The following is a 17,614-nucleotide window of genomic DNA, read 5'->3' as shown; positions in this document are numbered from 1 at the left end:
GTCCTTCGTCGGTGAAACACAAATGGCGACTGAATTAATACGCCCAGTTCAAAAGCTACAAATAACAATTTGAGAAAATTATTACACCGCCAATGTTTAAGAGACAAGAACGCACGCCACAACGAAAGAACTTCAACAGCAGTTTTTAATGCAACCAAGATGGCTGACATATAACACATACAGAACATGTGGCGCGAAAACATGCGCGCGCATACTACAATATTAATGCCGCAGGCACTGCCTGCTGGCGCAACCTCTTCTCACATTTAAATGGTAGCGAACTGACAAACTGTAGTTGTACACAGGCTTGAAATACATGGGCAATAAAAATATGAACTTAAACGAAGAAAACTGCATGTCAATTAAGACAGACTAACCAAATGTCTCAGTCTCTAGTAGTACCTTGTGAAAGTGTAAACCTAAAACTAAACTGTGGATCTAAAGGTACCACACGCAGGTTAAAATCTAACATAGTCCTGCAAGTGTGAAGGAGGTCTGCGCTGCCTTTGAGGTCTTGAAGCTGGGTGATCAGGAAAGTTGGGAGGAGACAACAATGGTTGATCTGTGACTGCAACACTTGTGCTTGACTCGTCTTGAACAGCGACTGGGGAAGGTGAGCGACTGAAGGTATCAAGTGGTGTGTCATCGCTGGTGAAGGACGGGACTTGTTCCTCGTCAGACGGAATGGTGATGAGTTCTGGAGGTGCAGGGGGAGGTAACACAGGATGTACCGGGGCTGGGGACACCGCAGGAGTTACTGGAGGCTCGACGTCCATGTCTGGAGGGGCTGAAGGACCTGGGAGGCTGGGCACAATGATGGAAGAGGGAACGGAATAGCACTCGGACAGCTTGACTTTGTAAGAAGTGGCTCTGAGTTGTGAGCCACGAAACTTCTTTACAAAACACCAAGGGGTGTCGATGGAGACAACGACATAGCGATCACGAGCGCGTGACTTGTCCTTATCAGAGAAGAGGTAGACAATATCTCCAACTTGTAGAGGTGGCGTGTTTGCGACAAGACCGCGGGGGTTCTTGGACTTCTCGCTATAGGCGTGGTTAGTAGAGCGATGTTTGTGCCTATCGAGTATGAGTTGGTAATCAGATAACGGCAACTGCTCATGGGTGAATTGGTTGCGTTGGGTCCACAACTCGAGAGAAGAAAGACCCGAGAAACGAAGGCGGGAGTTAAGACGTGCGGTAGCCAGAGCGAGGCCAACTTCGCCTACTGGTCCTCCACCTGGTTCTTGTCGGAGGAGCTCTTCTTCAAGTTCGCGGACTGCCTTCTCGGCGACAGGGTTGTGGTTCTTATTCTTAATACTGCCGACATCGATTGAGACGTTTAAATGTTCGAGCGAGTCGTTGTTGCTCAGGGATGAAAAACCAGGAGCAGGATCAACACGTATAACAGCTCTAGGACCATCAAGAGGGTGTAAACCGACGATTAGTTTTGTGAGGGCATCGCGTAGAGTGTCATGCTTTTCGTCAGGTATCAAGCAAGATGCAGTAAGTGACGTGGAGCATTCTCTAAGAACAAGGATGAACTGACGGTGGCGCTTGATTACGTCTGCGGCAAAGGAGATTCCTATCACTTCGGGAGGGTCATCAGAGGATTGGGATACCAAGGTGCTCGGAAACGACTGGAGTGAAGCGCACGTGTGGCAGGCAGATGTAACGCAGGAAATGGCGTCGCTCATGTCGAGGGCAAAGAACTGTCGTTGGAACACCATTTGGAGCTGATGGCGGGAAGGATGGTTTAGTTTGATGTGGAGGGCAGTTAGAAGACCATCCAGTACAGAACGGGGCACAACAATTGCTTCGGAAACAGGAACGAATGGCTTGGAGTGTTTGACTACGAGGACTCCGTCACGAGCAATGGAGGTGCAGCTGAGATACCGCTTAACGTCGCGAATATTGGTGATCTTCTTTAACGGGCGAGTGCCTTGTTTGAGGTGGGCATGCACCCTTCGGAGGTCGGGGCAGTCGTTCTGGATCTGTAGCCATGCTGATCTTGTGGTGAACGGGAGGTTGGACTTCTTGTCGAGAATGTCCTGAATCGAAACGCTACGCACGACTGAGTCTTCCATTTCGTGGACGAAGGTGCAAATTTGGCATTTAGGCTCACTGCAGTCGGGGGCATTGCGACTGGTGAAGTCAGACGGAAGGTTGGCCTTACCAGCCAAATGTTGAAGACTGACTTGGTAACGGCTTACAGTCGTGAGGAAGGAAGTTACTCGGGGGCTGGCCGAGAATTCACCGCGACATAACTTTTCAATTGCTTGAACGCACGGTTTGCTGTCAGTTAATACAGTCGTAGGCTGTTGCGACTGAATGATGAATGGAGCGAAGTGTTTGACAGCAGCAGCAATAGATAATGCTTCGACCTCGCAGGGGAGCCAGGTGACTTGGTGTTTCCGCAACTTGGCGCTGTAGAAGCCAGCAAGGGAAAGATGACTTTCACGGGTAACATACAATGTAGCACCAAGGCCTCTCTTGGTGACTGAGCCATCGGTGACTATCCAAAGAGTGTCAGAAGGACGTGGTAGGACTATGGATTTGTGTTTGGACAGATACTCCTGGGCACGCTTGAACCTGAAGGTGAGGTTCTCATCCCAAAGCAGCTTGTCGTTAGACTGGAGGCCCGTGAGGGTGCTCTCGAGGGGGTCCACTATGTCCGAGCAGTTTGGGAGTACGCGACTGAGGACTTTATAGGCTCCAATGAAGGAACGTAGGCCTTTCACACTTTGGGGAGGAGGGCATGATTGCAAGACGGCAATACGATGAGGGCTGGCTGATAGACGGCCTTGAGACCAGATCCAGCCAAGGATGGTGGTAGACTTTGGACAGATGACAGTCTTCGTAGGGGACAAACGGAGGTTACAACGATCAAGCGCCTCCAGTACCCGTCTCCAGTTGGTCAAGAGGGTTTCGGGTGTATCGCCGCCACAGTACAGGTCGTCTGCGAGTTTAGCCACGCAGCCTTCTTGAATTAAGTCACCCAGAACACGACACATCATTTCCTCGAGAGCGGTCTCGGAGCCAGGCATCCCCATTGCTGATCTTGTGTATACACGGATTCCACGGAAGGGGGTGGCTACACCACAGTACTTTAGAGAAGACTGGGAGAGAGGTATCTGGTAGAATGCTCGGGTGAGATCAGTTTGGATCATGTAGCGCCATGGTGTGATAGTGCGCAGGGTTGTGTCGACGTCTGGCATTAGAGATGGCTGCGGTTTACTGTAGCGTGCTACGTCGGCAAATGCGGTCACGAGTCGGTGACCACCTGAAGGCTTTTTTACAAGAAATGAAGGATTAAGATACTCAACGGTTATGCCCAGATCCTCGGGGCGACGGAAGACCTGGGCCTGTTCCAGCTCGTCAAACTTAGCTTGGAGTTCTACCAGTTGGTTGCGAGAGTACTGAGGTACGCGGCCTTTCCGTTGTGGAGGCTGTACGGGGCCTATATTCACAGTTGCTTGGATGGGACCAGCAGCACCATTGTAACCGGCTATGTCGGGGTTGAAGACTCTGTCGTATGACTGCAGCAGCTGTTAAAACTTGAGACGGGTTTCATCTGGCAGCAATTTGTCGGGGTCTAAGGACACGGAAGACGAGAAGGGAGGTAGACTGTGTGGCTTCACTGGAATTGACTTAGTGGTGGATGCTGGGTTGGGGGTCGGTGACGGTGTTTCTGCTGTGGGTAGAATCTCGCTGAGGTGCTCGTGGCGACCTATGGCTTTCGGCTCGTTGGAAGTGTTGGTTAAGCGGATTTTGGATCCGACAGCTTCTACAACTTGAGGTTCAGGCCAAATGCGGGTGGGTTTGGTGTGTTTCGATATTGGGGTGTCTGTGCGCGGTTGAAGTGCTAGTACGCAATCGTCACCTAGGTCGGAAGGGACGTCCAGTTCCAAGTATTCACCAGGCCAAACAACGGTTGCGGAGGAGGAAGCGCGTAGGACGTAACTTTGTGCACGTCGCACAGCATGAGAGCCAGTTGAATCACTATCGGGGTCATAATGTATGACCTCAGAGTCCTGAATACGTACTTGGCACAAAGCGGGACGGACGGTGATGTCGTTAGCAATAAGGAAGGGTGTGCCAGCCAGGACGTCTACGTCTAAGTCGTCAACAACGAGGGCGTCAAGACCGAGTTGTTTGTCTGCTCGGGATAAGATGAGGTGAGTTTCCCCGGCTACAGCTAAGGGAGTCATGCCGTCGGCTTGTAAAGCTTGCTGGGAAGACTTTACAATGGTTGCACCAATTGAACGGGCCACGGATGACTTGATCATACTAGTCTCTGCACCTGTGTCTAGGGTCAGTCGGAGTGGATGCTGTTTGTAAAAAGCCTTAAAGTGGGGTGACTGTTTAGTGCTGACACGGCGTGAAACTGTACGAGCTGTAGTGTGTGGAGGGGGGTCGTCCTCGTCGGGGAAGGCTGAGGGCACATAGTCTGAGTAGTCAGGTTCCTCGTCGTCAAGGGTAGAGGTAAGGCGAGAACGAGAAAGGTAAGTACGGTCCTCCGGAGGTAAATATGAGCATGCACTTAAGAAGTGCTGGTCGTTGCGACCAGCTTGTTTACATAAAGGACAGGACCTCGGTCGCCTCGGAGGCCATGGTTGTGCAGAAGACTTAACGGAGGGGCGAGGAGGTGGCTGCCTGAACCGTGAAGCAGTGGTTCGGAGAACTTTGGTGTCGGCGTTGGAGCGAATCTCATCGAGAAGAGAGTCTAGCGCCTGCGAGATTTCAGGTTTTAAGGAAGCAAGTGTTCTTGATCTTAACTCAGTTCCGTAGCGCTGCTTGACAAGGGCAGGTAGATCGTTATGAATGAGTCTTAGCCAGGTTAAAACCACGAAGTTCTCAAGTGTGGGTGACAGTTCCTCATCAACAGTAATGACTTCCCCATGGTGGGTTATGTTGCCATTTGCAACAAGCAAATTATCTTCAGTGAAGGACATTAACCGTTGAAACAAGTCTTCAGGGCGTTCATCAACTTCGAGTTTAATGTTAGAGAAATCTAGAAAATGAGCACCCGTGGACTGAAAGCCAAAGTGGGACCTTATTGCTTGCCAAATGGACTTGACTGAAGTGGTATTCTTCACAATGGTATTGCGTGAAATAACGGGGCAAAAATTTGCTATCTGACCTAACATGAGTTCAAGGTGTACGTTCTTCTGTGCGGCGGTACGTCGGCGAGTTGATGGGACGTCTTCCCCATCGGTAGTGAGCCCTCTATTGGGGGCAGTGGACGACTTTTTCTGCCATGTAAAATTGTCTGCTAAAAACGGGGCGAAATTAGCGTCTAAAGACAGGGAATACTGAAGATTCTGGCGCCAGGCTTCAAATGATGTGATACTTTCATTCTTTGTTAGGGACCACTGTTTCGGGGCTCTATTTGAATGCATGTTTAACACAGTAACAGTAAGGAACAGTGAGGTTATACTTTCCTTACGATGAGACGGCTGTTCAGAGTTCAATCGACCATAGGATAGGTAGACTCGTTGTTGCTTGGACCAGCGAGACGACACTCAGGCTCTTGAGGACGTGGATTTATCCCACCGCTGCCACCACGCCAATGTTTAAGAGACAAGAACGCACGCCACAACGAAAGAACTTCAACAGCAGTTTTTAATGCAACCAAGATGGCTGACATATAACACATACAGAACATGTGGCGCGAAAACATGCGCGCGCATACTGCAATATTAATGCCGCAGGCACTGCCTGCTGGCGCACGACTTTAAAGTGTAAGGGTAATATAATATTTGTGCCAAGTTTCGTTTTAATAGGATAGTTTTAACACTTCCGATGTTTTCACAAAGAAGTGTGAAAATTTGATTCTTCAAAGCGGCGAAAACGGCCATTTGCATCCAAATTTCAAACACTTCAAACTTTTGAAATTTCGCCCGTAAAATAAAACGCTGAAACTTAAAACTATTTTTCCTCGAATAAGTTCACCTAAAGCAATGTTTTGGCGAAATAAAAAAAAAATCGATTATTTCCGAATGTCTTCCAGTTCTCCAAACTCTCCGAATATAGCTCTTAAGATAAGATAAGATAAGAAACTTTATTTAAGTGTCAAAGCCTTATAGCCTGGAAAATAAAACCATACTAATTAGGGGACACTGCTAAAAACTAAAAACTACACTAATACTAAATATAAATACAATAAAAATATATATAAGTCATATAAAAATGTTATTATAATCTATGGTGTAAAAAATGTTAAAATCTAATAATAATGTTTTGACTTGCCGGCACTAAGTGCAGCATAGGAATGCTTATCCATTTTACACAAAAACTAGCGCGGTGACCCCCATTTTTTATTTCATTTTTTTAATGCTCATAACATAATTGTAACCTGGACCAAGTTTCAGAAAATGTTTAATACTCCTTCTATTTCAGTGGAATCACCTTAAATAATCTCGCGCCACAAAACCAATGGCTCGCTCGCACACGTTTTCGCGCGCTTCGCGTCGACTTCATGTATTTGTTGCGAGTTTTGATTGGTTCCCTGGATTGTCTGTATCATTTGTGATTGACCAGAGTGATTCCTTTGGTTTTGTTTTCACGACATTCAATTGAAGACTGCTCTATAAAGTGTTTTTCGATTGAGTGTCGTAAAACCAAAATAACCACTCTGGCCAATCACAAAGGACACTGACAGACAATCTGGTGAACCAATCAAAACTTACGAAAGTACATGTATCCGGCGCGAAGCCGCGCGGGAAAAACGTTCTCGAGTGAGTCGTCACGATTGGTATTTACCTTATTGGCTGAGAAAGTGGCGCGATTTTTTTAAACCAATCACTAAACAAAGTAATGGAAAAACAAAGTAAACGCGAATTACCGCGAGAGCCAGTAACGAATTAAAGTCAACCGTGAGACACCAGAAATGCACTTGATTTTGTAAATTTTAAGCGTAGCGTTCTAAGTAGGTTTTTTAGTTAATTCTTTCTTTTGTATTCAAGTTAGTTTTTAATAATAGTTTTTAATTCTTAGGTATTTTTCGTTTTATTGTATATAGTCTTATTAAGTATTTTTAATCTTAGTTTGGACCTTTCTGAAAACCACTGTATAGTGAATGAAGGCATCCTAATAAAAGATTATTATTATTAATTTAACAATCAGCATGTGGTAACTTCGTGTTATTTGAACAGGATGACGGGCGAAATAGAATGCAACGAAGAAATGATCAAGTACCAAGAGGAAAGACTCGGCCAATTCATGGAAGAAATCCAGTGCCTCGAGGAACGAATGATGTCCTTTCCCCCCACCCCTGCGACAATGAGTGTCGCGAGCATGGCGGGAGGTCCGCGGCGCGAACGCAGGAAGACTTCACTTCAGCTGGGTCTTGAGCCGCAGACTGCGCGCCAAATGGTAGCGAAAGTAAAGCAGCAGTATGAAGCTGAGCTGCAGAGCTTGAAAGATCACATGGGTAAAGAAACGCAGCGACATCAGGCTGAGCTGAGAAGACTGGAACAGGAGCATAAGAAGGACGTGCAGAATATCCATAAGGAATCTCTGCTGTTACTGCGCGCTCTCAACAGATTCAAGGACTCCGTGGCAACGCTACTGGACAGAGAACGTATGTTGATATTTAAACAGTCGTTTAATTATAACGGCTACTTATTCGTGGCCTGAGAAAACGTTCAGTCCTTAAAAAGACTTCATTGAAGTGGCCATTTTGTTGATATAGAGCCGTTTTCACTTAAGGTCGCGCAGGACCCTTGAAATCATTATGTATGTATTTATTTAAAGAGTATGCACGAACTGCGACGACTGAAGCCGACAACAAACGAAATATTCATGACAATGTTTTTCTTAAAGTTCTTTGCACAATTAATTAGACGGTATTGTTCTCAGCTTTGCGTACCGTGCGCTGAAACAAAGCGAATTATCATAATTAGATTCACAGCTGCGAATATAGCACAAGTCGGTTGTAAACATTGACTCGGAAGGTCTTCGGAGGCGGAAAATCCTGCAATTTTGTGTCCAAATTTTCTTCACCGATATAGAATTTCAGGAGTTGATTCGCGAGGAACATGACCTTGGTGCACTCTATTGTGTTATGACAAGAGCGAATTTTGAAATTTCGTTCTCAAAATGAAGATAGCACGTTTCAAAGTTTACATTTCACATTTTTACTCTCTTAGAAGCAGATAACTTCTAGCAGTTTTTGAAATCGAATATTTCGTTCTTGTCATAACACAAAAGAGGTTATGATTCATCACTAGATTATATAATCATTTAGTTCGGTGCGCTGTTGTAGCCGAAAACTTGGACACAAAATCGATTATCTGCAGTTAAACTTTTAAGAGCCTGTAGCATTACAGTAAACGGCCGTCTCTCAGTAAAAGGACAATCATGATGTAATTCCATCATCCCTTAATATCCTTGATAAATTTTAGAGGAATCGATGTTAAAAATGTAGCGAATTAAAGCTTTACAAGATAGCACCCCGTCAAGAAATTTGGCTAATGAATTTATTAGTGAGCAAGGGTCCCGCGCGACCTTAAGTGTCGAAAGTAATTCGCGTTTGCTTCGGTTTTGCATTTGTACGTTTACTGATTGGTTTAAAAATCTTGTGCCACTTTCCCAGCCAATCAGAAGTAAAACTAAAACCAATCGTGACTCGCTCACACACGTTTCCCCGCGCGTTGTACCGGCTACATATGTTTGCTTTGAGTTTTGATTGGTTCAGTGATTATCTGTGTCCTTTGTAATTGGGCGGAGTGATTCGTTTGGTTTTGGCTTTGCGACACTCAATAGAAAACTGCTTTATACAGAAATTTTCTGGCTGTTGGTTGTAACTCAATCATATATTTTAAACTAAAATTATAAGACAAAAAGGTAATCACAGACTTAAAGACTACGACCGCAGTTAGTGTGATATGTAATTCAATCAAAACTTGAAGAAAGCAACGGGTAACCTATCCAAAGCCGATGCCAAGGTAAACTAATCAGAACGCGAATAAAAAAACAACGTTAAACCTGAGGCAAGCACGCCGTGAATAACAGAAAGCAAAAATGTGTAATCGTTGGAAGACGCTGGAAAAGTGCAACAATCAGAACATGAAGCCCTAGCAAAAGCATATATGCATGTGAGCGGTGAGAATGGACTATTTTTTCAGATTTTTAAGTGAAGGCCACAAGTTTATAAGTAAATGTTCACTTTTAAGTGCTACCCTCTATAAATAAAGACTTTCTTTCTTTTTCTTATACAAGCGGAGAAAATTTCGTAACGGACAATTCACTATTGAATTCAATTGTTTTTTTTTTTCTTTTTAGATCTTAGTCAAGAAGCGCATGCCATCCGATCTCACGCACCATTACCGCTGGACGAAAATTTCGGTGACACGCGTCAGATGCTGGCGCGCATGGCTATCTTATCCAACGAGATGCTTATATCGGTGGAATTACATCTGTCTAGGGGACTCATGAGCAAACGATTAGAATTAAAGGTAATATTTATGAAAGGTTCGCATAATCTAAGCATAAGCCATGACGATGTCAGATAAAAAGGACGCTGTGTGCGGGAGAAGAACGACATTCTACATCTGCACCATTCGCCGCATATCATATCAGAAGTGGTCACACTGTACAGTAGAGCCATTGTAACGTGTGTACAGGCCCTAATTTATACCAGTTATCGGCATCCTATACAAAAAGCTATCGCGCGGGCATTTTTTGTTTGTATCTCTAATTATCTGCAACACGGCGTGCAAAAAATTCAAAATGCGTCCACTATCGACAATATTACCGTACTCAAATTCGCAAGTAGCCAATCAGAAAAGCGCGATCTACTGTCCTGATAGTCTAACAATGTCCAAATCAAACGTTGCGATTTGTTTTGAATATGGTTTTTGACTTTTCTCCTCCATGGGTGAAAGCATTAATTATATTAATAGCTGTAGTTTATTTTGGCTATCTGTTCAAGTATCCCTACCACTGCTGTTTAACTTGCTAAGTGTGACACTAATGTTGCGCGAAATGTTCCAGCGCAAGGGCGGATCCAGGAATTTTCTTAGAACGGGATGCACCAGTAAGAAATGACGCCGTAACTGACTTTTTTACTGTAGAATACCAGTTGTATAAGAAAGCCGTATGTCATCTAAAGGGGGAGAGAAGGGGGGGAGTGGGGGGGGTGGGTTGCGCATCACCTGCACCCTCATCCTAGATCCGCCCCTGAGGCGTGGCCACTTGCTACCGGGCCTTTAAACCTAATATCATTATTTCAATTTTAAAGGACACGCCCCCCGAAGCATTACGGAAGTCAAGGGATCTTGGTTCAATGCAGGCAGGAAAGCTGAAAGGAACGAGCGATGATTTACACATACAAGGACAACAACTGGAGCTTCACGTATGGAGGCTCTTGGAGGTGAGCTGTTTGATGATTGATTTTCGTTATTCTCACTACCTGACTCCTTGACAAAGTATTCATATCGTTAGGTGCAGTCAGATGTTGATCTCTCGTGCAATGGAAGATTAAACTAAAATCAAGGTTAATTGTGCAAAAGCCGTTGAGTAGCTTGAAATCCGTTATGGAGCTAATACAGTCAGCTATCAGTGCAATGCCGATGGCGGAACTAGGAAACATCCGCTTTTTTTCTATTTTTTTTTAGCTTACAAATAAAATCTTCACTCCTCCTTCCCCGCACTCCTCCTTGCCCCCTCCCCCCCCCCCCCCCCCATCCCAATTCATCAAACCCTCCCTCCCGTTTTAGTTCATCTGAATCACACTAGACATGGTGGAAAAGGCATAAAACGCTGGTCGAGTTAAGAGGTTCCGCCAGAGGTTTTAGGGAACCAGGGAACATGTCCATTACCCATTTGGGAACATGGGGACAAAAGCATATTTTAGGGAACAAGGAAGACCAAAATCGAAGAAATACTTTTAGCGAACAGGGGAAGACAAGAGAAATTTTGTTGGGAACAAGGAAACATGGACCCCACCCCCGTTCCTCTCGGAGGCCCTCTTTAAAGACTTCCAAATTATTTTCACGTACAAGGAAGGCTGTCAAGCTACAGAAAGCAACATCATACCTGTACATCTTGAAACACTCACACATCAAATTGCTTGTTTTTTTTATCACATTGTACGTTTTAGGAAGGAAGAAGACAGGAAGTTATGGAGCGCTTCAGAGAGCTGCAAGCACAGCTCTCAGCCCACGAGAAAGAAATGCAGACAGTTAAAAAAGCGGAGGAGGAAAAAATGAAGAAAAAAGAAGCTCAGCTAAAGAGAGTACTGAGAAGAGAGGCGGAAGTCAAGAAAAATGTGGATGAACAGAAAAATATTATAAAGAGCCTAGCCTCGATTTGGAAAAGCCGCCGAATTGGACAAAAGTATATTCGCCGGGAAGATCAACTGAGAAATTTACAGCTACTCGAAGAAGCAATGAAAGAAAATGAAGTTTCGATGGAGCTTTATGAGGTAATTATTGCCGTATGTACCCTTAGCTAAAGAGCGCCTTCGATCATCCCCCACCCCCAGGAATATGAATGGGTACGGCGAGTAGACCATACAGTCAACTCTCTCTTAACGGACACCTCTATAAGACGGACACCTCCATAAGACGGACACCTGGTGATGGTCCCTGCCGTTTTTCAGTCATTGTACTGTACCAAACTCCCTATAAGACGGACACCTCTCTAAGACGGACAACGGACACTTTGAAATCATTAACGGACACTTAAGAAGTGTTTTTTTATCATTTTTATTAGTGAAAATACTTCCAAACTTTGCAAAGTTGGTCAGTGCCCTAAGATACGTGTATACCAAGCTTACTACCCACAAACAATGACGCTTTAACGGATTAATTCTTTGCTTCCGTATATGAACACTAAAGAGGTCGTTCTCTACTTACAGTGTTACAGTTTGTAAAAGCTCTCAATTTTTCCTTTAAAAAGCAAATACGGTCCTTTTATTATTTTAGTCTTGTTGCAGTTAGCAAAGGCTTGTTGCATTGTGCAAAGATTTAGCTTTATTATCTCATTACTGGTGTCATGTTACCTCGACTCTCTACAGAGCGGACACATCTCTAAGACGGACAGCTGCGGCCGGTCCCGAAGGTGTCCGTCTTAGAGAGAGTTGACTGTATTCGTATTCTCGGTATTGGACTGGAACTAGCGTGTAACGAAGGCTAATGCAGGGGAAGCGGGGGAATATCGTTAAAAATAGCTTCATACATGACAAAAGACTAAGTGGGTTAACCCGCGATAAACTAGCACACCACACCCGCTTAGTTGCGCGTACCATTTGTACCCAGGAAATGGCATGTGACCATTAGTATTCAAGGCTTATTTACAAGTGCTGAAAAAGGTCTATGTTACAACACAAAAAAATCATTACTTTGTAATGCGCAAGCCTCTGCATTATGGATGAATCCTTCTACATATTTCACTGCCGAGCATAAAATTTACTATCTTTCGACATTGCTGATTCTTGCAGTATGGAGGACGCGTGTTCACATATGAACCTAGTAAGTGGCCTTGCTCACCATGAGTCTCTCCGTAGCTCAGTGAATAGAGCTCCTGCCCGGCTTTTGGGAGGTTCGATTTCCGTCGAAAACTCAGCTTTTTTTTTTCTGTTTCTCACGCTCGTGACATGATAAATATTTAATCTTTCTCAATCCTTACAATAATAGCTTACTGGGGAAGAAAAAGCACCACAAAGTAAAAAATAAACCAAAATGAAACAATAATAGTTTACAAAGGTGAAATTGAAATTGCGATGACTTGCAAAAGACAAAATGTACATTAGAGAGTAACCTAACACACCCCCACCCCCCCCCCCCACTCCCCAGGGGGTACTTCCCCAAAATGCCTAGAATTCCGGTTATAAGCCCTGGGCTTATACAACTTCATAAGGGGTTTTGGGTGGGCTTAAAAGCGGAGGGGCTTATATCCGGGAGGGCTTATAAGCGGAATGAAAAAAACGTTTCAAAACGAGCCACGCGAGTGTTGATGACAATACGTTTTTAAGTTAAAAACACATAATAAAGCAACATTTAGCCCTATTCAGTACTGTCATCTGGTAGAGGGGGGCTTATATCCGGGGGGGCTTATAACCGGATGTATTTTTTTGTTTCCAGGATGATGGGCCTATAACCGGGGGGGCTTATAAGCGGGGGGCTTATAACCGGAATTCTACGTACGGGTATGTGCTGCCCAACGGGGTCGGGATTTTGGGGCTCCTGATCTAGAACAGGTTGTCCACATTAGAGACGATTCCTAGAACCGAACGGGGTATGATATTTCGAACGCACGAAAGTTTAAATTATCAGCAGTTAGAACAGGGTGTTAAAAATTGACCGATTTCAAGAACGGGTTATCATTTTGAATGCAATTTTTTCTAGAACGGGGTGCTAATATGGAGACCCGAGCGGCACATCCCACTCTAAATTAAACATACCCGAGTACCTCCCTGGAACCCGTGCTTAACAGGTCAGATCTCTCTCATTCTGACTCACTCACTGCAGAAAATCATCCAGACAGACTAATCTGTACCTATCTTTGTTTGTATTCCACATGTTTAGTCTACGAAAAAAATGATTAAAGACGCTATGGACTTTCCTCGCAAACGTTTTATTGAAATAGTGAAAAAATATGTACATTTCCGGCGCGTCAAAGAAATACAAGAAACTGTGCAAAGAATGAAGACGGAATCAAGCATGAATGAGAGAGTTCTTCTGGCATTGAAGGAAACTGAGGAAAGGATGATAAAGGTAGGTTAAAATAAAAATTCTCCTTGGTCTTTATACAAAGATCTTGTAGTAGCATGTTGGGAGATTACTTCGGCTTCAAATATGTTTTTAATCTTCAGCCTGGAAGGCGTTGTAGTTTGCAAAACTACTCTTACCCGGACGATCACACTATACGAACTACTGATATTCCTGGGCCCGGTTGTTCAAAGCACGATTAAGCTAATCCAGGATAAGCGTGAAATTTGATTGCAATTTTATAACATTTAGTTGAGGTTTTCTATTAATATTTTCTGTCCCCCAGTTTTGACGCGGACCAATCTCAAACTTTACAAAACATTAGCTATGGAAAACCCTTTAAACAAGAGAAAATAAAACCTCGATCATTTTTAAATTCTGGGTTAGTGTTAATCGCCTTTCGAACAACCCGGCCCTGGATTCAAACCACTGATTTACTGACTAATGGAAAGCGCCCTAGAACTCGCCTATTTAATTCTTTTTCCGCACGAGAGAGTCGAGAAAAGACTGGAATTAGATCCGAAAATTGTAACTAATGACGTAGCTCTATAGAGATCCTTGTAGTGTCTCTGATTGGTTGTCCGCGTGAAAATTCGAAATTGAGTAGCAGCCAATCAAAGGCAGTGGACGAATCCCTAGGGAGCTACGTCATCAGTTTGGAATTTCCAGTTATGCAGGTGGAGTCCAGAGCCTTCCAAGCGTGAAACCTCAAAAGAGTACACAAAACTCCTTTTTCTCTGGCAAAATGACATGTATTCACACTCTCACCAATTCAATCTACACTCCACGCTCCCACTATAACTCCTTCGAGCCGCAATCTCATGTAGACGGAACTTTAGAAGGATAAACTGTTAGTGTAGTAAATCCATTTGAGATACACTTTTTAAGCATGCACGATTATTTTAATTTCACCATCGAAGTTTGGATTTAACGACAATATCTCCTACTTCAGAAGTACCATAACCTAATCTACCCTAGCCTGAATTTCAGCTGATTTTTCCGGTTCAGCCCATGTCTCTTTCGGGAGTAAGGCGATCAGAGAAGACCGCTAAAATTCAGGCTATAATTATTCATGATACAAATAGATCAACAAAGATCCCCTGTGTGACTATTCGAAAAACTGTGAATAAGTTATGGCACATCGATTCTCCTGTCTAATGGTCTCTTGGTTTTGTCTTTTTGTCGACAGCAAAAAGAAACATGGAAGCAGAAGAAGGAGCAGTTCATGAAAGCTCGAGCAGATATTTTGGAAAAGCTCTATCAAGTGTAAACAAACACTTTTGATTACGTTAATTCTCTTAAATGTAAAGCTCGGTGAAATAGTGATAGAATGTTGATATATATTACGAGCGTGGGATGATCGAAAAAAAATCCCGAGTCTCGCATATGTAATACAGTCAACTCTCTCTAAGACGGACACCGTCGGGACTGGTCCCCAACTGTCCGTCTTAGAGAGGTGTCCGCCTTATAGAGAGTCGGGGAGGGGCCTCTCACCGCTGCGTCACTGAGAACCCCTGGGGTGGGCCGTCATCTTAATAGGTTCTATCTTTTTTGTTGTTTCTTTATAATGGCATTCTTTTGTGGCATACAAAAAAGGAACCCTCGACGCCCGCCTGTTGCCACTTGACACTAAGGATTTTCCCCTTAAAAATTCCGGAGTACAAACTGTAGTTAACAAAGCATTTTATTTCCAGCCTTACTCAAGTTCATGAAGAAACTGGAATGCTGCTCATTAAACCGATGGATTTGATTCCACGACTGGAAGAAATCAAAGAAGACGTGAAAGAAATAAGCCAAACAGACATCTTGGAAGCTGCGAATATTCACAAGGAGCGCGCAAAGCTGAGGAAAGCTGAGCTGCTGGCTCAGGCAGCAGCAGCTAAGGAACCACCCCTCACTACTGTGGAGGGCACCGGGGTCACGTGTGATGAAGGCCAGGGATCTTCATGGAAGGTATCGGGGAACCCTAGGGCATTCCTGTGAGGATTTGCAGGGACGCACGTTGATGTTCAAGAGCTTAAAATACGCGTTCTGCACCCATTAGGATTTCCCTTTTTAAGTTTCATCGATGTAGTTATCGCGTTAGAGTGCGAAAGCAAACCTGTATCAGTTAAGGCGGGGGTAAATGTGAATTTGAATGAAATTTTAAGAGGTTTAAAGAAGGGATAGAAGAAAGAAATGTTTTTTCGCCACCAGACAGTTGACTGGCCCACTCTAGAACACCCCAAGTTGTCAGGGGACTGTCTTGGTGTCCGTCTACTAATTTTTAACTTCAAATTCTAATTTTAAAAAAATACATTTAATCTTCAATATTTCTTTATTCTCTAGATTTTTCAACTCTTTTGAGACAAATTATTTCCTCCAAAAAATCCCCCAAAATCTCCCCAAAATTTTCAAAGCACTGCAAAACATAGGTTTATGAGATTAGCAGAGAGTTTTTGCATTGCTTGAAATGTGAACGAGACATGGCTAGTAAACCCATGTGAAACAGCGCAAAAATGACATTCAGGTGTACTCCCGCCTTAATCGGGTATTTGAAGCAGCCCATCTTGTTACAGTTCATAATTTAAAGCGTGTAGGGAATTTGAATCACGCCCACAAAGCCAGAGTTTGGTTATCTCGACAGTTCTCGAGAGCTTGTCGCTTTTATGCACCTGGCTCTTCTAAGTTAAGATACATTCAAAATACTTTTTCCCAACAATAGGTTTTTTATTCAAACAATACTCTTGTCCTGCAAGGGCTTATTGAATCTGGCCCCGGTATCACTAAAAATATACATCTTTTCCTGCGAGAACTCCGTTTCCATCTCCCGTATCTCATTATGCAAGCGTCGTTTCTAATCGCTCTGTTCGTTCTAGGTCATGTCGTCGTTTCCCACTGCTATGATTACCACACCAAAACTGTTGGACATGGACATCAATCGCAGCCGCCAGGCAGCTCAGGAGTAAGTCATTCGTACATGTTGCCTACGCACGTTTTCATTTCGTAAACAGTCGATGCCATTTTAGAAATTTATTTAACTACCATCGAAAACTGTTTTCACGCAAGAAAGCATATCACCACCCAGGAACGAACCCTGATCCTCTGGCCTGCAAACATCCCTCCCTCACCACTATACCATGTTGATCCGTAACTGTATAAGGTGGCTTTCTTAACTGTCACATCTATAATAGCTAACGCTATCCCTATCTCTAACCTAAGCGTGAATCTAACTTAGGTCTAATAATCGCCTTATGTAGGCCTAATTTCATCTAATAATCAGATCACAGTTTGGACTTAGTCCAGGCCTAAACTAGAACAGATATGGCATCGTCCATTCCGGAAAGCTTGGTTACCAATGATTGCAGCAACCGTTAAAAATGGCACCGACCGCTTACGAAATGTAAATCAGCGTCGCATTATAATGTTGTAATATAATGTATACGTAGCCTGATAAAGGGAGTTCGAAAGAACTGGAAAGGACTTGCATAAACTTAATTTAGCACGCAGACCATTTTACCCTGTGCAAATCCTGCTTACAAACCGTAAGAGTCTTCAAAACCACACGTAATCTTTGATTTTTTTTTTTCAGTATTCTGTCCCGCGTTAGTGAAGGTTCCCTGGACGCTAAATCTGTTAGTCTTCCTCCAATCAACTTTTTCCCTTCCTTATATGGCTATTTCAACAAGCCGAATATCGGAATCCGTAAGACGAAGAGTGAGCCAGCCCAACAGCGAAAGAAAATTGTAAAGACTTTGAGATCGAGAGTTCGATTTCTTCCTCCGATCGCTACACTGTACCCTGAGGATGCCGAGCAGAAGGAAGTTTCTTAACAGTCGCGCTTCAATGTTTAAAAACAAATAATGATAGCTCTCATTACGTCCTGGACTAGAATTGGAATAAAATTAACTTTTTATATC

At 43.8% G+C, this 17,614-nt stretch overlaps 1 protein-coding gene and 1 pseudogene across 1 annotated transcript in view; one reads left to right on the top strand and one right to left on the bottom strand.

Moving 5' to 3' along the window:
- LOC144630193 (uncharacterized) overlaps positions 1–17,614 on the top strand; it is a 29,551-nt gene extending 11,937 nt beyond the window's left edge. The window contains exons 8-16 of the mRNA XM_078488511.1: positions 7,155–7,582; positions 9,286–9,458; positions 10,244–10,375; positions 11,105–11,428; positions 13,533–13,721; positions 14,905–14,981; positions 15,410–15,668; positions 16,574–16,659; positions 17,287–17,614. Coding sequence (XP_078344637.1) covers positions 7,155–7,582; positions 9,286–9,458; positions 10,244–10,375; positions 11,105–11,428; positions 13,533–13,721; positions 14,905–14,981; positions 15,410–15,668; positions 16,574–16,659; positions 17,287–17,527 — 1,909 coding nt within the window. The 3' untranslated portion in view covers positions 17,528–17,614. The remainder of the gene's footprint in view (positions 1–7,154; positions 7,583–9,285; positions 9,459–10,243; positions 10,376–11,104; positions 11,429–13,532; positions 13,722–14,904; positions 14,982–15,409; positions 15,669–16,573; positions 16,660–17,286) is intronic.
- LOC144630830 (uncharacterized) lies at positions 459–5,459 on the bottom strand (annotated as a pseudogene).

Source organism: Oculina patagonica, chromosome 11 (assembly GCF_052425735.1).
Source record: "Oculina patagonica isolate OP01 chromosome 11, crgOcupat, whole genome shotgun sequence".
Lineage (NCBI taxonomy): Eukaryota > Metazoa > Cnidaria > Anthozoa > Scleractinia > Oculinidae > Oculina > Oculina patagonica.
Note: the sequence above shows the minus strand (reverse complement) of the source record. Positions and strands in the feature narration are given on the sequence as shown.